The sequence below is a fragment of the Pan troglodytes genome, chromosome 16, assembly GCF_028858775.2.
Source record: "Pan troglodytes isolate AG18354 chromosome 16, NHGRI_mPanTro3-v2.0_pri, whole genome shotgun sequence".
Classification (NCBI taxonomy): Eukaryota; Metazoa; Chordata; class Mammalia; order Primates; family Hominidae; genus Pan; species Pan troglodytes.
The window spans coordinates 44,193,211-44,218,091 of record NC_072414.2 but is presented as its reverse complement, the minus strand read 5'-3'; the positions used below and the strand labels follow the sequence as shown (position 1 = coordinate 44,218,091).

Here is a 24,881-nt window from a genome sequence, read left to right as displayed (position 1 = left end):
GCAACTGGAGCCTGATTCCTTCAGTCCTTCCAACTGTGCACCTCCAGGCTGCCTTTGATTTAGCAATCATTGTATTCCATATTTTAAGTCAACTTTCTAACTTTTTTGAAATTACATTTATGTAAAGTTATTTAAATATGTCGATGTAGAGAATACTCCCAAATTAGACTGTAAATTGAGGTGAATCCTTATTATATAATCCATCACTATAAATCTATAAACACCTGCATTAAAGTTGTTACCTTATTATCAAAATCTTTCATTTAAACTGTTATTAGAAAATTTACTAAAACAATTATCCAATGCACAGTGTGGTGAATGTAGTTAATAAGAGCATATTGTACATTCAAAATTGCTATGAGTAAATCTTAAATGTTCTCACCACAAAAAATGACAAGTATTTGAGGTGATAACATGTTAATCAGCTTGAATTATTCCACAATATATTCATAAATTATAACATCAATAAAGCTATAAATTTTCAATGGTAGAAATTTTTAAGTAAATTTTTATAAAGCTGAGAAGGAAAAATCACATAGAATTTTTAAAACTGCATAATCATATATAAAAATATTGTTACCTGCCAGGCACGGTGGCTCACGCCTGTAATCCCAGCACTTTGGGAGGCCAAGGCAGGTGGATCATGAGGTCAGGGGTTCTAGACCAGCCTGACCAACATGGTGAAACCCTGTCTCTACTAAAAATACAAAAATTGGCTGGGCGTGGTGGCAGGTGCCTGTAATCCCAGCTACTCAGGAGGCTGAGGCAGGAGAATTGCTTGAACCTGGGAGGGGGAGGTTGCAGTGAGCCGAGATCGCGCCACTGCACTCCAGCCTGGGTGACAGACCGAGACTCCGTCTCAAAAAAAAAAAAAAAAAAAAATTGTTACCTGTATTTATCATTAAAAATATATAAATATTCCTGGGCAATTTAATAAAATGCTCTTGAGAAAAATGAATGAATGGATGAAGTAATGATCCATGCTTGGACAATCAAGGCTTAAGTGAATTGTTTCCCTACCAGAAAAGTTAAACCTGAGTGTACCTATGTTCTTAAATGTAAGACATTTCATCATTAAGTTGGAAAGCTTTTAAGCTTCTACTAAATATGTGAAATACATATTAGTAGAGTATTTGTAGGATTATGGAAATAGTCTCTGTAATTGTCATGAACTAGCCATGCGTGGTTTAGAAGAGCTTTTGGAATTGCATCCGGGTGGCCACTGAATTCCACAACTGAAGTGTCTGTCTTTTCTGGGCCCCGTCCCCTATTGTTTAAAAGTAGGAGGTCAGACCACATGATCAGGAAGGGTCACTTTCATTCCTGTGACTGCTTCACTCTTAGCAGCCACATGAGCCTGATGTCAGTCAGTCTGTGGGAGTCCTGTCATCTGGCTGAGGTCTGAGGTCTGTATCTTAAATGTAGGAACTTGTGAGACTGCGCTTGCAGAGAGGTACCAGTAGGTGTCACTCACTTCCTCTTTGGTAGCTAAGACTGGTTCACTCTCCAATGTGATCTATTAAGATTACTTGGGGCTGGGCGCGGTGGCTCAGGCCTGTAATCCCAGCACTTTGGGAGACTGAGGTGGGCGGATCACGAGGTCAGGAGATCAAGACCATCCTAGTTAACACGGTGAAACCCCGTCTCTACTAGAAAAAAAAAAAAAAAAATTAGCCGGGCGAGGTAGCACACACCTGCAGTCCCAGCTACTCGGGAGGCTGAGGCAGGAGAGTCGCTTGAACCTGGGAGGTGGAGGTTGCAGTGAGCCGAGATTGCACCACTGAACTCCAGCCTGGGTGACAGAGCGAGACTCTGTCTCAAAAAAAAAAAAAAAATTACTCTGGGTTTTTGTGTTTTGTTTTTTGGGTTTTTTTTGAGACAGAGTTTTGCTCTTGTCACCCAGGCTGGAGTGCAATGGCACCATCTTGGCTCACTGCAACCTGCCTCCCAGGTTCAAGCGATTCTCATGCCTCAGCCTCCCAGGTAGCTGGGATTACAGGCATCTGCCACCACACCTGGCTAATTTTTTTTTGTATTTTTAGTAGAGACAGGGTTTCACCATGTTGGCCAGGCTGGTCCTGAAGTCCTGACCTCAGGTGATCCACCCGCACTAGCCTCCCAAAGTGCTGAGATTACAGGCGTGAGCCACCGTGCCCAGCCTACTCTGGTCTTCAAAGAAAATAACTCATGATCATCAAGTTATATGTGTTATAGTCAGTCTTAAAAGCCTAAGTAAATGCAAATCTGACTTGGAACATTTACTGAAACATTACAAAGAAAAGCATGGCCTTCAGGATTTGGATAGTCCTGAGTCCCCCATAAACCTGGCATGTGACCCTGAACGTGCCAGTCAGCCTTCAGTTAAATGTAGCTGCTGTTTGCTAATTGAGAAAAGATCACTCTACTTACCTCATAGGCCTGTTAGGAGGATTAGGTCTTCTAGGTAAAGTGCTCAGCACATATCAGTTTGATTCTCCTGCTTACTCTCTGTAGAAACAGGGGCTGGAGCCCTTAAATACTCAGGGTAACTGAAAAAATATCAAGGAGAGTTTATTCACCTCTGCTGTCCCTGAAAGTCCTTATATCTCCCTCAGATACAAAAGCAAAAGCACAGACCTGTGATTCTTATTCAAGCTGAGCTCACAAGGGAGAATAAAGGCAGAATACTGCCTCTTCCCCACAACCAGAGCTGCCCAGGCCACCTCCTTCCCAACAGCCAGCTAACTCCCAGACCTCCTGGACTCACCAGTCTCTGCCACTGCTCCACATCTAAGCTGAGCTGAAGCCAAAACCCACAGTTATGAAGGTGGCAACTTTGCCCATGTCCTTGCACTCAATATTTTATTATCCATTAAAAGAGAATTTTAGCCCCTGTGATTTTACCTTTCTCAGTCTTCCCCCTGTTCCACCCCACCCCAAGCTTATAGTAGGTATTTTTTTTTTCTTTATGTAACAGGGAAGTTATTTTTTTTTTTTTCGAGGTGGAGTTTTGCTCTTGTTCCCCAGGCTGGAGTGCAATGGTGCAGTCTCAGCTCACTAAAACCTCTGCCTCCCGGGTTCAAGTGATTCTCCTGCCTCAGCCTCCCAAGTAGCTAGGATTACAGGCATCTGCCACCATGCCTGGCTAATTTTTGTATTTTTAGTAGAGATGGGATTTTACCATGTTGGTCAGGCTGGTCTCAAACTCCTGAACTCAGGTGATCCACCTGCCTCAGCCTCCCAAAGTGCTGGGATTACAGGTGTGAGCCACCATGCCTGGCCCAGGGAAGTTAATTCTACTGATACAACCCATTAGATCTGGCATTTTGAGTAGTTAAGCATGCTTCAAGGCCAAGCTGTGTAGGCAGTGATGGTTTAACAAGATTTTAGCTAAGAAAGAAACTGCAGTGAGGACGTCTTGCATAGACACGCAACGCCGTAATTGTGTTCCCTTTGTCTTATATAAAGCATAATCGTTGTTTTTTCTTTACCTGATTCCGTCATTGCTGTGATTCAGACAATCTCTGAGTTCGAAAAAGAGATAGAACTACTTCAGGCACAGAAGATAGATGTGGAGAAACATGTGCAGTCACAAAAACGGGAAATGAGAGGTAATAAAAATATGAGTCTCTTAGTCCATAGCTGTGTCGCTGCTAAGGAAACGTGTCCTTTGGTATGAATTTGGTTGGACATATGGTAGATTGCTTATTTGATAGGTTGAATAGCTAGTTGGTTGAATACCTGGAAGATTGGTTAGTTGGTTGATTGGATAGCTGGTGAGTTATTTAGCTGGAGACTGTGAAGCTAGAAAACTGGGCCCTGGAAAGGGAATGGGAAAAGATAAATCATCCACAAATGTAATGTATACAACTCTGCCTTTCCCTTTCAGAAAAGATGTCAGAGATCACCAAACAACTTCTCGAAAGCTATGACATTGAAGATGTAAGAAGCAGGTAATCATTTTTGCATTATCAAACATTTTAAGACATGTAAACATGTAAAACGTGACAGAGATGATAGATTTTCTTATCTTCCTTATTTTGCAGGCTCTCTGTGGAAGATCTGGAACATTTAAATGAGGATGGAGAACTTTGGTTTGCTTATGAAGGACTAAAGAAAGCAACACGGTTAGAAATTCTCCTCAGGGATCTTCTTTATTTTTCAGAGATAATAAATAGACTATTGGAAAGTCCAAAGTTTACCTTACATAGATTGATACACAAATTCCTTATAGTAGAATGACTGAATAACCACTAGAAATATTTCTCTGAGAAGTAAGTAATTAGCTTATTCATGAAGAGCAATCTCTTTGTGGGATAAAATGCCTAGTAAAAAACCCCATAACCCATACAGTGAAAACTGATTATCAAATAAGTTAGTTAATGTTGCCAGAGATATGTAGATACATTTAAATTTAAGGCATGTGCTGCATTTATTTAAATTAATAAACTTTATTTTTCACAGCAGTTTTAGGTTCACATCAAAGTTGAGCAGAAATACAGAGAGTTCCCATATATCCCTGTCACCACACACACACAACCTCCCCCACTATCAACTTCCCAAACCACAGTGATGTGTTTACTATGACTGGTGAACCAACACTGACACGCCACTGTCACCTCAAGTCTATAGTTTACATTAGAGTTCACTCTTGGTGTACGTTCTGTAGGTTTTGACAAATGTATAATGACTCGTATCCACAACTGTAGTATCATACAGAACATGTTTTGTTTTGTTTTGTTTTTGAGATGGAGTCTCGCTCTGTTACCCAGGCTGGAGTGCAGTGGCAAGATCTTGGCTCACCGCAACCTCCACCTCCAGGTTTCAAGCGATTTGCATGCCTCAGCCTCCCAAGTAGCTGGAACTACAGGCATGCGCTACCACACCTGGCTAATTTTTGTATTTTTAGTAGAGACGGGGTTTCACCATGTTGTCTAGGCTGGTCTCAAACTCCTGACCTCAACTGATCCGCCCACCTCGGCCTCCCAAAATCCTGGGATTACAGGCGTGAGCCACTGCGTCTGGCCAGTATTTTTTAAACTATTAAGAATGTAAAAATATAATAACTTCTAAAATTTTCTTCATTGTTAACTACATATTAACCCCCACATAATGCTTCCTAACTAGCTAGAAGATTTTATAATTAGGCATTCCTGATTCTGTAGCCTGTAACCGTGAGTGCATAAGTAAACTTGATGTACTTCGTGCACGGCTCTTGTTGTGGGTCTTCATAACTGCCTCCCAGCAGTCCATAAAACAGAACAAAGGCCATGTGGTTTATTTCTTGACCCCTCCTTTAATAGTGTTTTGGAGAGCCATTTCCAGTCTCAGAAGGATTGCTATGAAAAGGAGATTGAAGCTTTGAACTTCAAAGTGGTGCATCTCAGTCAGGAAATCAACCACCTGCAGAAGTTATTCAGAGAAGAAAATGACATCAATGAAAGCATCCGTCATGAAGTTACCAGGCTAACATCAGAGAACATGGTATGGTCTCAGCCAGGGGCCCCAGTCGTGGCCATCATACTAGAGTTGTTCTTTGTCAGTGGAGTCAAATTCAGTTTCTTGGCAGTAAAAGAGTGGATATAAATTACTTTTTCCAGAAGTGAAATAACTTGGTCTGGTGATTAAACTATAAAATGACTGCAGACCAGAGAGCACTCTGATACAAGAGTGTGTGTGTTCACCACAGGATGGCTGCAGGTGCTGTGATTGTCTGTGTGTGCACGTAAGTGTGTATGTTTTAAAGCCTGTATATTTAAATCAAGCCCTAACTTAGCCCTTGGAAAGTGACCACAAAATTGAAGGGTAGCTCTTGAGACAGGAGTGTGTCAGAAGGCCAGTCCTGCTCATGCCTGAAATCTCACCTTTTTTTTTTTTTTTTTTGAGATGAAGTCTCACTCTATTGCCCAGGCTGGATTGCAATGGCATGATCTCAGCTCACTGCAACCTCCGCCTTCCAGGTTCAAGCAATTCTCCTGCCTCAGCCTCCCGAGTAGCTGGGATTACAGGCGCCCACCACCACGCTCAGCTAATTTTGCATTTTTAGTAGAGACAGGGTTTCACTATGTGGGCAAGGCTAGTCTCGAACTCCTGACCTCGTGATCCGCCTGCCTCAGCCTCCCAAAGTGGCATAAGCCACCGTGCCCGGCCTTCAAATCTCACCTTTTCAAGGGCTTCCTCTTCCATGACGTGCATTCCTAGCCACTGCATTTGTCTCATTCTTTCTTCCAACTCATGCCTACTGGCCTGGAGAAATGCTTTAGGAATCTCCTCATTCAAAAAGCCATCTCTGTCTTAACCCCACACTGCTGTGGCCATCACCCATTTCTTTGGGGACTTAGTCACACTTACAAAGACCCTCTAGGCATACTTCCTCCGCACACCTCCCATTCACTGCCCACCACCCCATTCTGTCGTGTGTCCCCACCACTGGCTGACTCTGCCTGCACAGAGCTGAGCACTAAGGGTTCCTTTGCACCCTCATCTTACTCAGTGTCTCAGCAGCCTCTGGCGATACTAATCTTGCCCTCTCCGCCTTGTTCTCTTGGCTTCCAGGACGCCCCGCTCTCCCAGCATTCTTGTCCCACCTCACTGGCTGCTGCTCCCCTACTTCCTTACTACCCCCTCCTCTCCCTAAACTGAGAGTGTTAGGAAATCTCGGGGCTGTAGCAGCAGTTGAGGACCAGGGGTGGACACAGGGAACGGTAGTGGGGGACCTTTACATCTTTGTTTATTCCTTGGATGAAACTTTAATGAGGAATTTGCAGTGAGACCCAATTGCACATTCAAACAAGTACAGATGCTCCTCAGCTTACCATGGGGCTACGTCCCAATAAACCCATCGTATGCTGGAAGTATTGTATTGTAAGTTGAAAATGCATATAATACACCTAACCTACCAAGCATCGTAGCTTAGCCCAGCCTGCCTTAAATGTGCTCAGAATGCTTACATTAGCCTGTACTTGGGCAAAATCATCTAACACAAAGCCTATTTTTATAATAAAGTGTTGAGTGTCTCATGTAATTTATCAAATACTATACTGAAAGTGAAACACAGAATAGTTGAATGGGTACTTGAAGTATGGTTTCTACTAAATGCATATCACTTTCACACCATCACAAACTCGAAAAACAGTAAGTTGAGCCATCGTAAATCAGGGGCTGTCTGTATTCTTCATTTAGACTTCAGAGGCCTGGATCTCAGCCACTCAGTTTTAAAATGAGCGTGTTTATAAACTTGGGGAAGGAAAAAGACCCTGTTTTAACCTAACTAGGGGTGGAGGCGATGGACATGTAAAGAAATATACAGATAGGGACAAAGGATTGAGAAACTTACCGGGTGATTCCAGACCTCCACTAACAGAGCAGTGCATGTCCTTGAATTCAAAAGTTGCAGTGGGACCCTTTGAGATGGCTTTTCCTGTTCCTAGATGAGGAGACGATGGCTCTGGGCTTGGACCAAAGACACTGGCTGCCATTTCTTCACCTAATTCCTCCCTCAACTCAGCATAGGATTTCTATACATGTACACATCCTTCTCTCCCTGTCGTAGCTGTGTGAGAACTGCTTCCTCTGAGCATACTGGTGTTTCCTGAGACTATATAGGTTTTGAGGTTAAAAAAAAATGTTAATCCAGTCTAATGTCATGGCTAGCTCTTTTACACAGCTATCTGTTCTGCAGGCTGAACACCAAGATAGTTCAGTTTGCTTCTAAGATTTTAAAGTTCATAGATCAAAGTATTTTATATTCTAATATTTCTAATTCTTCTCTAAAGATGATCCCAGACTTTAAACAGCAAATTTCAAAATTGGAGAAACAGAAGCAAGATCTTGAAATCCGCCTGAATGAACAAGCTGAGAAAATGAAAGGTAACTGAAACCCTCATTAACCTGCTTTTAGAAAACGGTTTCCTGTACCCCGGAAATGACATTGAAATGTCCTTGTACTCAGGGGTTTTAAACTCTGGTTCTCTAGGGGGCTGGGCAGGTAACAAATGTGAGAAGGGGGCTAGTTGAAAGATATGGGAAGGTATGTAGGACATTTAAAGGAGGTGCAGGCTGAGTGCAGTGGCTTACACCTGTAATCCCAGCACTTTGGGAAGCGGTGATGGGTGGATCATTTAAGGCCAGGAGTTCGAGTTTGAGACCAGTCTGGGCAATATGATGAAACCTCATCTCTACAAAAAAATTTTTTTTTTTTTTTTTTTTTTTGAGACTGAGTTTCGCCCTTGCCCAGGCTAGAGTGCAATGGTGCGATTTCGGCTCACTGGAGCCTCCGCCTCCCGGGTTCAAGCGATTCTCCTGCCTCAGCCTCCTGAGTATATCAAATTACAGGCACCCACCACCACACCCAGCTAATTTTTTTTTTTTTTTGTATTTTTAGTAGAGATGGGGTTTCGCCATGTTGGCCAGGTTGGTCTTGAGCTCCTGGCCTCAGGTGATCCGCCTACCTTGGCTTCCCGAAGTTCTGGGATTACAGCCATGAGCTACTGAACCCAGCCCAAAAATTTTTTTAAAATAAGTCAGGCTTGGCAGTATGCGCCTGTAGTCCCAGCTATGTGGGAGACTGAAGTGGAAGGATTACTTGAGCCCGGGAGGTGATGGCTGAAGTGAGCCGTGGTTGTGCCACTGCATTCCAGCCTGGGTGACAGAGTGAGATCCTGTCTCTGAAAAAAAAACAAAAAAATAAACAGGCTGCTGCCTCCAAGCTCCACTGATTGTTGCCCAGTGGGAATGTGGGCCCAGTATTGCTAGAGATTCCTATTTTTAAAGAAAACCCAGGAATCCAGATTTTTATGTGGAATATTACAATTTTTAAATGATGGTTTAAAAATGTTTAAACATTGTTCAGACCAAATAAAAGTTAATCTCTGTCTGGATACAGTTTAAGACAAGCTTGTTCAAGCTGCAGCCTATAGGCCACATGCAGCCCATGACAGCTTTCAGGGAGGCCCAATACAAATTCGTAAACTTTCTTAAAACATGAGATTTTTTTTGCAGTTTTGTTTTTCAGCTCATCAGCTATTGTTAGTGTTAGTGTATTTTATATGTGGCCCAAGACAATTCTTCTTCCAATATGGGCCAGAGAAGCCAAAAGATCGGACACCCCTAGTTTAGGACCTCTAAAAATTGAAAATAATACCAAACCCAAATCAGAATGCAGTGATATGTGCCCCCCCAAAGTACTGACAGTTCTTCTCATTATAGGAAAACTAGAAGAATTGTCTAATCAGTTACATCGCAGTCAAGAGGAGGAAGGAACACAAAGAAAGTAAGTGTAAATATGTGTGTACCTCAAGTTCATGCTCGTGTAATGCTTTTCTGAAACTGCAGAATATACCAAGATGTGTTATTAATGCCAAAAAGCAAGATGCTAATTAATATATATGACATATTGCCATTCTGATGGGAAGGAAAGAAATATGTGTATGTACAACACACTAAGCAGCAGCAGCATCTCTGGGAGATTGTTAAGGAACAAAACATTGGTTGCCTCCAGGCAGTTAGTTGCCTTCAGGCTTGGTGACTGATACACAGAGGAGGGGAGGACATGTACTTTTCACTATATGCGTACACTTTTGTACCCTTGAAATGCTATACCATGCACTTGAATTATCTGTTCAAACAACAGATAAGAGTGTGTGAGAGAGGACGGTTTCTATTAGCAGACTATTTAGGGTAAGAATTAAAAGCCCATGTTGATTGAAAATCTTCATTGCTAATCCCCCTAAATTTCCATCACGAGACCAATAAAGGGCCTCGTGCCCTGGCAGAGCCTTGTGGGGAGAATGTTCTGTTTTGTTGCCAACTTGTTGAGACACTTATTTTTCCAAAATAATAAATGGGCACTTGACATCCCCAAGAGCATCTTTAGTCATGTGACTTTATCAGTAGGATGAGGACCCAAAGTAGTGGAAAAGGAGCGAGGCACCATTTTGGAACTCTTCTCATGGTCTCTCCTCCTCTCTTCTGTCTGATCCCTGGCTTTGTGAGTGTCTGGTCCCCAGGCTGGTCACAAAGGGGATGACTGCTTAGCTGTCACAGCGTATGGTGGGCGTGGATGTCCCATGGGAACAGTAAGTGGGGCTGAGGTTGGGTGGAGAATGGAACTCTTATTGGGTGAAGGAGACCAGAGCAGTCCATGGACAGTTTTCTATCCCAGCCAGTCCTGGTCTCTTTTCCTTCCCCTGGAAGGACACCCCTATTCGAATACTATTTGCTTTACACAGAAATTGGCCAAGGTGTTCTTCCATCTTTGGAAATATCAGCACTTGCTATGACAGTGAGTGACTTCTCCATGACCGTCATACTGATACCAGCCATTCCTCCCTCCCTTTCTCAGGGCCTTGGAAGCCCAAAATGAAATACATACCAAAGAGAAGGAGAAGCTGATTGATAAGATTCAAGAAATGCAGGAGGCCAGTGACCACTTGAAGAAACAATTTGAAACTGAAAGTGAAGTCAAGTGTAACTTCCGGCAGGAAGCATCCCGGCTCACTTTGGAAAACAGGGTGAGAAGTCTTCTAACTTGGTGATAAAGACTGTCTGTGTGCAGATGTTGCTGAAAGGGGGGACATGCCACCTAGAGCATATGATTAACATCTATAGACCAAAAGTCCTTCCATCAGAGCAGTCTGTTTTCTTATCCCAAAAGACAGGTGGTCTCTGAGGTTGGCTTTGGGAAGGCCTTGGGGACTTACAGGCCCGCCTGGGGAGGGTGAAGGAGGAGAGACAGAGAGGTGCAGGCCGTAGTTCCCCAGCACTATCAGTGCATGGCACCATCCAGGATGGAGTCACTGTGCTCTGGAACACACTGAGGATAGCAAGGCCTACGTGTGAGTGCTTTACCCAGCAAAACTCACCCCATATAAGTGCCCATGCTTTCTTCTGGGGGTATGGCCTTCCTATAATTTTTAGAGTCAAAATGTTCTTGTATGAAATGATCATGATGTCGATGGAAGGCTTAAAAACTTTTAAAAAGTGTTTAAGGTCTTTTCTGAGTTTTAAATGCCCTTACCAAAATGAAATCGTGTAACCTTACATCAATTCCCAGCAATTATTTTGAAATTGTGATGCTGTGTGGAACCCAGAAGACTGAGAAGTGCTGAAGTGACAGGCCACTTTCCTAGGAGCTGGGACCCTCTCGGGCCCCTTCGAGACCTGAGAGCTTCCAGCTTCCAAGAGGGTAACGCAGGAGGGCTGACGAGTCCAGTGGGTCAGTGTGGACATGCCCACGTACCCTTCTCCCTGCTGACAGGGCCCCCATTTCCAATCTCACAGGAAAACCTTGATAGAGGAAAAACATATTTTGAGTGTCAGGGTTTAACTTTGAAGAGTGGTTACATCCAAAAAGAGAAATTCCAGGAGTTTAACATTTAATAGGAAGTAACAAATTCCAATCAGTGACACCTACATGACAGCTGCCTTTTCTGAGGTGGATACAACTTTCTCAGAGACTGGAATCCTCGTGTTACAACAGAGAAGCAACCGCCTGTTGTCCATGTGTGAGGCTGCCTTGCCTTGCCTCCTGTGGGCCCCTGGGATCTCAGTGGAGTCAGCGGTCAGGGAGAAGCTACATGGGTGGGTCATGTGTGTGCTGCGCATGTCATCCCATGTGATCCTTTACTCTGACTGTCCCTGTGCATTGTGACGGATTTATGAGTTCGTTCCTGGTGCCCTGGAGCACAGCTCGGTCCTGGCGCCCTCTTCTGGAGCTCCTCCAAGTGTCTGGCTCTGCTCCCCACAGGTGCGCTGAGCTAGGGAGCTGGCAGGCCTGACATGCTCATTTCAATAGCTCTTTCTGAACCTGGAGTAGCCTCACTGTTACATAGAAGCAGACGGACACGCAACAAGAGTATCATCTCTATACATTAGCCGGCGGATTCTACCCACAAATGAGACCTGATCTGTATTAGTTTGCCAGGGCTGCTGTAACAAATGACCACAAACCAGGTGCTTTAAAACAACAGAAATGTGTTCTCTCAATTATGGAGGTCAGAAGTCTGAAGTCAAGGTGTCAGCAGGGCACACTCCTCCGAAGTCTCTAAGGAAGACCCTTCCTTGCTTCTCCCAGCTTCTAGAGGGCTCCAGGCATTCCTTGGTTTGGAACAGTGTAACTCCAGCCTCTGCCTCTCTGCACCTGGCCTTCTCCCTGTCTCTGTGTTCTTTTCCATCTGTTATAAGGACACCTGCATTGGATTTACAGCCCACCCTAAATTGTAGTAGCCACCTCTCATACTGACCCTTAGCTTACCACAGCTGCAAAGACCCTATTTCCATATAAAGTCACATTCTGGAGTTTGGGTTGGACATGAATTTCAAGGTGACACTGTTCAAACCACTATGTGATGCTTTGAGTCAAAGAAATTTCTTTTTTTTTTCCAGACTCTTTTGTCACTGAAAAGAAATTCTTATTAAGAGATAAAAAAAAAAACTTTTAGTAATCATTTCACTATTTATCAAAGAAATTCAAAATCAAAACTAGGTACTATTTTTGCCTGTCAAATTAACAGAGACCTGGGCCTGGCACAGTGGCTCATGCCTGTAATCCCAGCACTTTAAGATGTCATGGCAGAAGTATGACTTGAGGCCAGGAGTTCAACCAGCCAGGGCAACGTAGTGAGACCCCATCTCTACAAGGAAAACTTTAAAAATATATATATAGTGGTGCATGCCTATAGCTCTGGCTACTCAGGAGGCTGAGGCAAGAGGACTGCTTGAGCCCAGGAGATTGAGGCTGCAGTGAGCTATGATCACACTACTGCACTCCAGCCTGGATGACAGAGCAAAATCCTGTCTCTAAAAATACTACTACTAATAATAATAATAATTAATAGAGATCTTATGCTGCTGGAGAGAACATCTTGAAATGGGCACTGTCATACATGGTTGCTGGGAATATAAATTGGTATAAACTTTCTTGAGGGCTTATTTGAAGGTACGGATCATGAACCTTTGGAAAGTACATTCCCTTTGACTCAGTAACACAACTTGTAAGGTTCTATCCTAAGTAAATACTTGAACATGTGGACAAGATTTTTGTTCAGAGTGATCATCATAGTGTTATTAATCATAGAGAAAAAAAGCAACCCAAAGGAGACAAATGCATACCTAACAATAGAGCAAAGGTTAAATTATTGTATGATATAATATGACTTGGCTGTTAAAATGATGGTTTGAGTATATTATCAATGACATGGGAAAACGTCTGCAGTATAACTAGAGAAAAATGTAGGATTTGAAATTTTGCATGTAATATGATCCCAATTTTATAAAATGTACATTTACCATATTGGGAAAAAAGGAATGAAATCAAAATGTGAAGAGTGGTTTTTTTCTGGGTTATGGGTTGATGGGTGACCCATTTGATTAGATATATTATAAGATGGGCTTGAATTGGAGGGAAGAAGCTATACTGACACCTCCACTTCTGAGGTCAATAGAGTTCCTAACATGTCTAGCCAGGGACACAGAATGGTGGCAGGGAGAGAGGTGGCCGCACAGAGTAGAAACAGCACAATGTCCCTCGGCCCCAAGAGTCCCTAGAGGGCACACAGCTGCAGTGACCCTGCATGGTGGGTCTTTCTGGGTCAGAGAAGCCTGAATTCTATATGTGTCAAATGCTCAGATGTGGAAGAACTTAAACACTATGTCCTTTATAGGAAATATTTCTAGGTATCCAAGGACTCTTCTGGTTCTTGAGCCAAATTCAGCATGGGCAAGGCCACCTCCTTATCAGGAAAGAAAGGCAAAACCAGGCCCAAATCTCTGAACATTTCTCTAGCTCCAGCTTCTGAAATCTAGAAAGCCCATTTTCCCACATTCATATTTTTAAATTCTCTATGATGGGCACTCCTATGTAATAAGAGCAAGATAAATGTAGTATATGCATACAATAGGATATTATTCAGCCATACGAATATATGAAATGCTGATACATGCTACGACATGGATGAATTTTGAAAACCTTATGCTAAGTGAAAGAAGCCAGACACACACACAAAAAACCTATTCTATGAATTTATTTATATGAGATATCCAGAATAGGCAAATCCATAGAGACAGAAAGTAGATGAGTGGTTGCCAGGTGCTGGAAGGTAATGAGGAACTAGAGAGTGACACTAAAGGTTAGTTTTATTTTTGGAGTAATAAAATGTTCTGGAATTAAATAATGATGATTGTAGCACAACTCTGACTACACTAAAAAACCTTTGAGTTTACACTTTAAATGGGTGAGTTGTACGGTATGCAAATTGTATGTCAATAAAGCTGTTACCCCAAAAAAAAAATAGATTAAAGTGCTTCTAAGCTAAATCCTGGTTTCTTTTTATTGCTGTAGGATCTTGAAGAAGAATTAGACATGAAAGACAGAGTGATTAAAAAGCTACAAGATCAAGTCAAGACACTAAGCAAGACAATTGGAAAAGGTAAGAAACAATACTTGTTTTCTTATTCTTTTGAGCTAAGGCTAACATGCACTCAAGTGTTTATTTTCTTTCTGGTCCAAAGCTTATGAAACCCAAAGGAATGATTCTCAAGTGGTGAGGTTTGTGACCTAGTGCTGGGCTAACGAAAAGATCCTTTGGGTCAGGAAGACAGCTCCCTCCCACTCAGATGATACCAGATACATTCATGTACTCGCAAGAGACATCCTATAATTAACACATTAACCTCTTCCTCTGTTAGCTCCCTTTTTTAAAAAATGAAATTGTGAACAAGTTTTCAATTAACTGCTTTGAAATTCACCTTCTCTCCCTGTTACATATGTAGGATCAGTAAGTATCCAAATTTCTATTAGAAAAGTAGAGAGCTAAGAAGCAGACATCCTGAACATGGACTGCACGGCACACATAAAGCATCCTCGTGAGCCTCTGTGAAAGGGACCCTCCTCCCTTCTTCCCTCCTTCCGCTTCTGTCACTGAACTTTTCTGTGTTCAGCTCCTGCTCACATTTCTCACTCTTTCATTCTTTATTACCTTTTCCCCTTCCTCCCAGCCTTACTGCCAAGGCTGTATCTTGTTTCTTTTTCTATATTCATCTCTTTGAAGAGCAGCTTTATTCTTACTTATCCAACTCTCACCTCAAATTTGAAACGTCCACAAGCAAACTGAGGATCCTTTTCCTTCAGTAATAAATGACAAATGGCAGTCTGCCCCATGAGAGCAGGGCCCAGGTCTGTGCTTCCCAGCCCCCGCTGCATCCCCACTGCTGGGATGAATGAATGAACCACCATTCACCACCCTGGCTCACCTTTCAGACTTCTGACTTCCAGAACTGTACGATTAAACATTTGTGTTGTTTTAAGCCTCTATGTTTGTGATAACTTTTTACAGCAGCCATAGGAAACTAATACAGCTGTCTCAGTAAGGATCATGCACATTGGTACTTTGCACACCAAATGTTTCACAAGTCTTCTTTCACAGTAGCATTGGCATCTTGAAGACAAGGCAACATCTTGGATTTCTTTCCTGTTACCATGTGCTGGATACATATCAGGCACTCATAAGGCTCTTCAAAGGATAATTGGGCCTTTTCAGCAGCAGCTGTACTCACTGATGTACTCATAAAGAGGAATCACTACTTGGAGAAATTCTTCAGGATACAATACAGTACAGTTTTAATGTATCTGAAAGCCACAGACATTTACGTGCAAACCAGCCAGAATGGGGTAGGAGAGTAGTCACATTGTGAGACCTGTGAAAGCTGCTTTTGTGTATTTAGCTGATTGTTTGCCTCTGTCTACAGCCAATGATGTGCACTCGTCCTCAGGACCCAAGGAGTACCTTGGAATGCTGCAGTACAAGAGAGAAGACGAGGCCAAGCTCATTCAGAACCTCATTCTTGGTAGTGAAACCTGGAACTCTGGATTTTTGCTTTCTCTTTGAGAACTTGCACATCAGTCAGTGCCAAAGTCCTGGGCAGGGGTGGTCCTTTTTCTACTTTTTCTTCCACTGCTGCTTCCCCCAGCCCAGAGTTTCTCAACCTCAGCACTGTTGACCTGTTAACTCTGTGAATGGGGAGTAACAAAGGATGGAGCAGCATCCTTGACTTCTACTCACTAGAAGGCAGCAGCAACCCCTAGTGATGACAATAAAAGATATCTCCAGGTATTGCCGAATGTCCTGTGGGGGCCAAAACTGTCCTCAGTTGAGAACCACTGCCCTGACCTTTTCCAAATTGTAGGACCAGGGTAGAAGAGAAACATCACCTCATTTTTGTGTCTCAGCACAGGAGCCATCATGGAAGTAATTGTGGCTCTGTGCTCCATTTGACTTCTGAGAAATTTCTCTGCGGGCAATGTGATGGGGCTTCCCAGCCATGCCTCAGTTACAGGAATGTCCCATGTGCATGCTCAAGAGTTGGTGGTCATAGAACCAATCTTACTGCACTGTCTTCACTGTGACCTTCCACGTGGTTTTCTGGCATAGGGAGAAAAATCTGCCTCCCTGTCAGCTGGCCCCAAGATCTCAAAACAGAAAGCCAACGTGTAGCCTTCCTTCCTCTTCTGCGAGTGACCCCCTTGGCTCATATGAGCACTTCTACCCTTTTCTTTCCCCTCATCACTGGTGTCATGCAGTGTGAGCCTCTTCTTTGTTCTTCTGTCTTCCTGCAGCCAGGGGACATCCTTGTTTGCTTATCTTAACTTTTTTTGTAAGATTTCTCTCTCCCCTTCATCCTCACTGAGCGTTTCCACCATTCTGTTCTCCTCAAGGCCAGCCAGACATCCTCTGCTGCACTGGGTGTGCCTGCTTTCCCTATTCAAGGCAGCTTCATGTGACTGTGGACACTGTACGCCATCCTCATCAAAGCGCTTGGAGTAGGGGTGCATGGAATGGAGTTTCTTTCTTACAATGGGGGTCTGAAATCCAGGGTTTCCACACCAGGGAAAAATAAAGATTCTGTCTCTTATTCAACCTTTTAAGAAAGAGAAAGTCCTTTGTAAACAAGAAGAGGAACAAGTGACACCTGTGTATCTTGTGCCAAGAAAGGAGCCAGATGGAATTCCTCAAAGAGGAAATAAATCCATATACATTCAGGCACTGTGTCAAGCACAGAAAAGCAAACAAGCCCCTGCCCCTAGTCACAGGTTCCTTAGGAGAAGAGCTGACCTGTCAGCTGTAATCCTCATTGGCTCTCTCTGCTTCAGACTTGAAGCCCCGTGGCGTGGTGGTGAACATGATCCCCGGGCTGCCGGCTCATATCCTGTTCATGTGTGTGCGCTACGCAGACTCTCTGAATGATGCCAACATGCTGAAGTCCCTCATGAACAGCACCATTAATGGCATCAAGCAGGTGGTTAAGGTAGGAAATGCCTTTGACATTGGCCCCTGGTATCACATCTGTGGGAATGACCAGATGCCCAGTCTTTGCCCATCCTGAGCCTCCATTGTGTGGTGAGCCACATGATTCCTCAAACAAGTTTGAGGCCCAACTAGTGAAGGGAGCCACGCTGTTAGGGAAAGATAAATGGATGAGCATCTGCCATAGGCCTCAAAGCCTTACCGGCGAGACTGCAACCTGGTAGCCACTGCCCCACCACTGCTATCCCCTTAGGGTGTAAAGTTATCAGCTGTGAGGGGTATAGGTTCTATCTCTGTAACAAGGGTAAATCATGAGAAATGAAATGGAGTGAAAAATTATTCATCTCTTCCCTTGGCAATTATATAATTCTTCTTCCTAAAAGCACATTGTGTATTTTTATTCCCAGTCCACAAATGAAGATCAACTGTGTATTAGTTAGGTTAGTTACTTAGTAAAGTTAAGCTATTGTAGCTATGAGACACCTGCCACCTCCCTTTGCCCAATATACAGTGTCTTAAAGAAGATGGAGGACTTTTCTTTGCTGATAGCGGTTCCATAATGAGCCATCTAGGTTGGAAGGTGGCTCTGTTCTAGGTGATCATGAAGGGACCCAGGTTCCTTCCAACTTGCTGTTGGCCATTCCCTAAGTCGGTGTCCTTATTGGAATGATTGGACAAGCAGGCAGCCAGCAGTTTACCACTGGGCAAGAGGGAACCTACCATAGGACACAGACCATGTGTGTATGGTATACATATCAGAAGTCACCAACTGAACTCTTTATGAGCAATCATCTCTTCATGGTGTGACAAGTGGATAATGATCAAAAGTGACAATGACAAAGGGCGGGATTTTGTGAAGGCTAACAGTAACATAAAGTTTATTGCTAATTTCCTTTCCAACTGAAACGTAATCCTAAAATCATTCTTAGCATACTGATTATTTTTCCTGGAAACTCCATAAGTGATCAATGAGTAAATAACTGTATCTAAGCATTGAAGATTTTTTTAAACAGACCTGGATCCTTGCTTACAGGGATAGTTGCTTTGTAAAAACAGTTCTCTGGTAATGCTTGGCGCATTCTGGAATCTTGGGTGTGGGTAGGGTGGTTGACTTAGTTCTAAGCCAGACCTGGTGCTACCCTGAGTGTGGAAATTCCATTAGCCACAGTGGAGTTAGTACAAAAACCTTCTCTCTCTCTGTTTTTCTAGGAAATGACCAGTTTACAGTTATGTTAAAAAGTACCCGTTTCTGGGAATTACAATGTACTGATCCATATTGGAAGGGGGCAATAAGACATAAATAACACTAAAATAACAGTGTTTTCCATGCCCCTCCAAAAGAGAAGTGATGTTTGATATTAGGATATATTTGAATTTTTAGTTAGGGAGACCCTACCTCATTTTTAGTAAAATATGTGTTCTAAAGAGTAATGGGGAATTAAATTCTATTTTAAATACTCTAGGGAAGGCCAGGTGTGGTGGCTCACGCCTGTAATCCCAGCACTTTGGGAGGCTGAGGCAGGTAGATCGCTTGAGCTCACAAGTTCAAGACCAGCCTGGGCAACATGGCAAAACCCTGTTTCTACAAAAAAGACAAAAATTGGCCAGGTGCGATGGTGTGTGCCTGTAGTCCCAGCTACTCAGGAAGCTGAGGTGGGAAGATCACTTGAGCCCGGAAGGCAGAGGTTGCAGTAAGCCAAGATCACACCACTGCACTCCAGCCTGGGTGATAGAGCCAGACCTTGTCTCAAAAATAAATAAATAAATTAATTAATTAATAAACTCTAGGAAGAAAGAAACATAAAAACTAGATTTGTGAGAGATCAGAGTATGGTAATTCTCCTCTCCTTCCAAAAATATCATGAATTCATTATTTATCTGGAGTTAGGAATAGAAAATTCACATTTGTTTGGTGCTGGATACTTTATAGTCACCATCTTCACAGGAGCCACCAGAGTGTTTTTGGAAGGGGCTCCCATAAATTGATGTTTTCCCTGTCCATATTTGCATAAATTGGGTTTTCTTAAGACAAGCTGGCATTGTGTTCCAGCCCAGGACACACAGTATTTGCCTCCCCTTGATGCTCTGGAATGTTTCGCCAAATATTCATAAATCAAGAGATGTGTGGTATGAGGACTATAAGACCCCTTTCTCACCAGCATCTTCAGTCTCAACTTCTCTGTGTCCCCCTCCCTCTGCCTTTGCATGTGCCCAGGACCTGCCTCTCCCCACCTCCAGCACACAGCAGTTACAGCAATGTGCCCACATACCCTCTTCAGCCACTATTCCTTTCCCTCCACCCCGGACTGCCAAAGTGCTTAAACTAGCGTTCTCCACCAATTCTCTTTGTCACTCCTTGCAATCTGGCTTCTAACCCATCACTCTACAGAGAGATCACCAGTAACTCCTCTTACTAAAACCAGTGGTGTTTCTTTACTTTTTATTCTCTCTAAATTGACCAAAGCATTAGCACCATCTCCTTGAAAGCTTCCTCCCTTGTCTTTTAAATCCCAGGATTTTCTCTGTTTTCCCCTCTGATCACTGTAGCTCTGCCTTCACTGCTTGTTCCTCTTCTTCCTGCCCTGTAAGTGGAGGCCTTCTCCCCAACAGTCCTAGTCCTGAGCTCTTGTCTCTCCACCCATTTCCCTCAAAGGCTAGACCTCCTGCCTCTCTGAGGTTTCCCTGGCTGCTCTGCCTCCCTATCCTCTCTCCTCGTCCTCTGAGCTTTGGTAGCACAGTCTACAGCCATCGTATGGGCTCTTGACCACCTACTAAAACTCTGTTCTATCTTCCCAGTGAGAGTGTGAACTTAGGAGAGCAAGAAGTGAAACTTGCATTTCTCATGCATTCCTTCAGGACCCACTTCACACTTCATAATGAGTGACACAACCTGTACAGAAACATGTTACAAACTGTGACCTATTAAATAAATATAAGTTCTTATAAGTATAATATGAATTGGATAAAGGCTTTAGTGAATAAAAGAAAAACTAATTTTGGTCAAAAGCTACAAATAACCAAACAGGTAAATGCTCAGAGGTACAAGTAATCATCAAGACCAATTTTGTCTTTTCTTATTTTTCTAAGGAACATTTAGAAGACTTTGAAATGCTGTCCTTTTGGCTTTCCAACACTTGTCATTTTCTCAATTGCCTGAAGCAGTACAGCGGAGAAGAGGTAGGGGGCGCCCACCTGCTTGTTGTTTTGTGCTGACAGCCAGTCTATAACCTCCTCCTGAGCCAGAGCTCAATAGAGCCTCTATCCTCTCCACCAGGAGGCCAGCAGCACATTATCTGTTGGACTCTTGGGCATACACCACAGGCAGGAGACTTCTGGAAGCAGCTTAGATTTTGGGCATGGTACTAGGCCTCCTAGGTCTCCATTACTTTTAAATCAATAGGTAGATAAGATGACTTTTAAGTTTCCTTCTGGCTGTAAGATGTTTAGCATTATGACTCTAAAATACAGGCTTTGGTTTAAAATGCCTGTTTCTTCACAGCTGTTCTCTCTACAGGACCCTGACTGTTCCTCCATAATCTATAAATATGTTTCCTTTGCCATTCCGACTCTGCTTCCAGGAGGCTGATGTCATAAAAGAATTCTCCACCTTCAAGTACTCACAGAGAAAAATTTCATTGAACTAAAATAACAAAGTGGCTTTCAGGGTTTTCAGTGCTCTCCAAAATGGCTGTACCATTGCACAGCCCCACCGGCAGTGTATGATGTTTCCAGTGTCTCATACCTTCTTCACCAACACTTGGTATTGACAGACATTTTTATCCTTTACCAGTGTCAGGGTATAAAATTATATCTTGTTGACTTAAATTGCATTTATTTGGTCACTAGTGAAGTCAAGCATAATTTTATATGTTTATTGGTCATTTGGGTTTCCTTTTGAATTGCCTAGTCACATCCTTCCTTTCTTTTTCTTAGGGTTGGTTTTTTTGTTACTGATTTGTAGGAGGTCTTTATATCATATGGATAGACTGTAGCTTAGCTTCTAATTTTCCTTATGAAGTCCCTTGTCACACAGTTTTTGAATTTTGATATGCTTAAATCTGTCAATCCTATTCTTTTATGATTTGTGTCTTAAGAAATTCTTCTCTGCCCTGAGATCATGAAGATCCTCTTCTAAACTTTTGTAGTTCACATTTAGAGTTCACAATTAATTATGTTTTTACCTATCCAAAATTGGTATGTAAGGTAATGATCTAATATCCTCTTCCATATAGATAACCAGTTGTCCCAATGGAAGGAAGTTAAAATAAAATATAACAGCAATCTGACTAGTACTATAGAACAAAAGGAGAAGTAAAGAAAATCCAACCTCTGACTAAAAGGAATACCAAAACAGGAGGAGGCACAGACTAGTCCGTTTACAACAAACTGGCATCTGTGAGACATCAGTGGAAGAATGTATTATTCAGCACTGTTTTATGATCCTTTCTTTGCCCCCTTCAGCCATGTATAGAATATTCTTTTCCCTGTCTGACTGCTTTTTCAGTTACCATATTTTTATTTCTAAAATTTCTCTTGTTCCTTTTCACCTCTGTCTCTTACCACAATGTCCTGTTCTTTTTTTTTTTCTTTTTCTTTTTTGAGATGGGGGTCTCACTCTGTCACCCAGGCTGGAGTACAGTGGCACGATCTTGGCTCACTGCAACCTTCGCCTCCCAGGTTCAAGCAATTCTCCTGCCTCAGCCTCCTGAGTAGCTGTGGCTACAGGCATGCGTCACCATGCCCGGTTAATTTTTGTATTTTTAATAGAGATGGGGTTTCACCATGTTGGCCAGGCTGGTCTTGAACTCCTGACTTCAAGTGATCCGCCTGCCTCGGCCTCGCAAAGTGCTGGATTACAGGCGTAAGCCACCACGCCCAGCCCTATAATGTTCTATTCTTAATTTTTTCTTTTTCTTTAGTCTCTTTGAACATGTTAAACATATTCCATTAGTTCACTCAGGCTACTATAACAAAATACCGCAGGCTGGGTGGCTTAAACAAGAGATTTGTTTCCTCACAGTTCTGGAGGCTAAACATCTGAGATCAGGGTGCCAGCATGGTCACTTCCTGGTGAGGGCTCTCTTCCTGGCTTGCTGACAGCCACTTTCTCCATCCCTGTGTCCTCACAGGACCTTTCCTGGGTGCATGGGTCAGGAAGAGGGAGAGAGAGGGCAAGCTCTCTCTGGTGTCTCTTCTTATAAGGACACCAATCTTATTATTAGATCACGGCCCTATCCTCATGACCTCATTTAACCTCATTACCTCCCTAAAGGCCCCATCTCCAAATACAGCCACACTAGGGGGTTAGGGCTTCAATGTATGATTTTTAGGAAGACACATAAAATCCATAACACACACTTTAAAATATTTCAACTTTGTCTGTACCCTGTAAATTATAAGGTTATGAATCTCATTTATTGTATCCACTTACCTCTTCATAGCAGTTTGTTTCCTTGAATGCTCTGCAGTTTTGTTTCATTTTCCTATGCGCTTCCATGGGCCTTCTATGAGCTTTTCTATTTAGTCTATAGGTTCCAGGGACAATGTTTGTAGGGAAGTGGGTGGGACAATGATAGTATGATAGACTGTGATCATACAGGAAATCAGTGCAATTTTTTTCTTATAGAAGGTACATGCTACCCCAAGCATCATGAACTCATTTGATATAAATCAGACATTAAGTTTTAAGGTAAAAGAGTTATAGTAGCTGATTATTAATTTCCTACATGTTTGTATTATTCTAATATTTTATGTTTAAAATTACTTTTAGGAATTCATGAAGCATAGTAGTCCACAGCAGAATAAGAATTGCTTGAACAATTTTGACCTTTCAGAATACAGACAGATTCTCAGTGATGTGGCTATACGAATATATCATCAATTTATTATCATAATGGAAAAGAATATCCAACCGATAATAGGTAAGAAGAGAATGGATGACCAAAAAATATTTATAGTAACATTAAGACATTTTAAAACATAAACTTGGTATGTGTAATGTGTGATTATGTGTAACATTGTTTAAAAAGCCAAGGAAATATAATCATGTAGATATCTGCCTTTTAATTCTTTGCTTGCTTATAATGATTCCATAAATAATAGTACGCTGTTGGTAGTTTTCTTTCTATAAGGATGATTTATCCTGAAGGAAAAAACTTGGGGAAACTTCTACTACTGCTATTTATGTGGTACTTCTACTTCTTGGCGTAGCCAAGTATTTTTGAAATCCTAAAGCCCCATTCGAATTCTTGTATACTTTCCTTAATTTCCTGAAATTTAAATACTTTAGGCTTTAATGCCCAGGCCATGATTTGTCATGCTAAGCAGCTTTCTTTCCTGTGAAGCTGAAAAACGTGCTGCTTCAAACCTACAAGAGGAGCTGCAGCCCCGCTGGAAACAGCCGTCCATCCCTAACCCTGACACACACCCTGGTGTCCCAAACCCTTGATTCTTTTGCTTTCTCTATCATAAGTACATCCACTGACTCTTGTAGAAAAATGTCCCATCTCCTGAAACAAACCGAAGAGCGTCGGGAACGTTCTGCGTGTGTCTCCTCGCGTGTCAGCACAGCCTCCCTGTCTCTCCGCAGTTCCGGGAATGCTGGAGTATGAGAGCCTGCAGGGCATTTCCGGCCTGAAGCCCACAGGCTTCCGGAAGCGCTCCTCCAGCATAGACGACACGGACGGCTACACCATGACCTCCGTCCTGCAACAGCTGAGCTACTTTTACACCACCATGTGCCAGAACGGCCTGGACCCCGAGCTTGTGAGGCAGGCGGTGAAGCAGCTCTTCTTCTTGATCGGGGCGGTCACGCTGAACAGCCTCTTCCTGCGCAAGGACATGTGCTCCTGCAGAAAAGGGATGCAGATCAGGTAAAACCCAGAAACCTCCGCTCACGCGGAGAGGCCTGCAGAAAGGATGCTCTTGAAGTCCGAGGCCCCACGCGCCTGACCCTCCCTGCTGTGGCGTCAAACCCCTGTTTAGGCCCTACTGCTGTAGGGATATTCGAGTCACCCTAGGAGCCCCGGGATGCTGGCGCCCAGGGCCTACTCCCCTCACGCCACACCCTGCCAACTAGATGGACTGGCCTAGCCGCTTTAACCCAGAACCAGTAAATGTTCATCTTAAATTCTGGCCCTCTAGGGTGGTCATGCACTCAACCAGTAGTGACTACCTTCTCTGAATAGCACTGCCAGGGGGAGAACACAGGAAACAAGGAAAAGTCGATCTGATCCCTGCCTTTGAGAAGCTCAGAATAGCTAAATAATTAAAGGCAACTATGATTAAATCACAAACAAGTGGTGCAGGAAATGTATCAGAGAGGAGAGACATTGCAGACGGAACAGTTGGGGAAGCCAGAGAGTTGTGCCTTGAGTGATAAAGGAAACGGAGAAGAACGTTCCAAGCAGGAGAAACGGTCAGAGGCATTGCGGGGAGTGAGTGAGGACCTCTGCTCAGGCTGCATGTGGAGTAAGCAGAGGCTGGTGTGGGGAGCAGCAGGACCAAGGTAAAGAGCTAGGTTGGATCCACACTGGGAGGGTCTGGAATACCAGGCTAAGGCATTTGGAGTTCATCCTGAAGACTTGGGAATCTAGTTTTGAG

General features: G+C 43.0%; 1 protein-coding gene across 7 annotated transcripts in view; it reads left to right on the top strand.

The window, feature by feature from the left end:
* MYO5C (myosin VC) overlaps nt 1–24,881 on the top strand; it is a 101,433-nt gene that overhangs the window by 64,757 nt on the left and 11,795 nt on the right. For 4 of the 7 annotated variants that reach the window (XM_063794951.1, XM_009429137.5, XM_510411.8 and 1 more), the window contains 13 exons: nt 3,497–3,590; nt 3,869–3,932; nt 4,026–4,106; nt 5,283–5,463; nt 7,755–7,848; nt 9,187–9,250; nt 10,322–10,490; nt 14,318–14,405; nt 15,724–15,822; nt 17,126–17,280; nt 20,367–20,456; nt 23,050–23,200; nt 23,869–24,151. In XM_063794951.1, coding sequence (XP_063651021.1) covers nt 3,497–3,590; nt 3,869–3,932; nt 4,026–4,106; nt 5,283–5,463; nt 7,755–7,848; nt 9,187–9,250; nt 10,322–10,490; nt 14,318–14,405; nt 15,724–15,822; nt 17,126–17,280; nt 20,367–20,456; nt 23,050–23,200; nt 23,869–24,151 — 1,613 coding nt within the window. The other 3 variants (XM_009429139.5, XM_009429138.5, XR_010151699.1) reach the window with 3 other exon arrangements.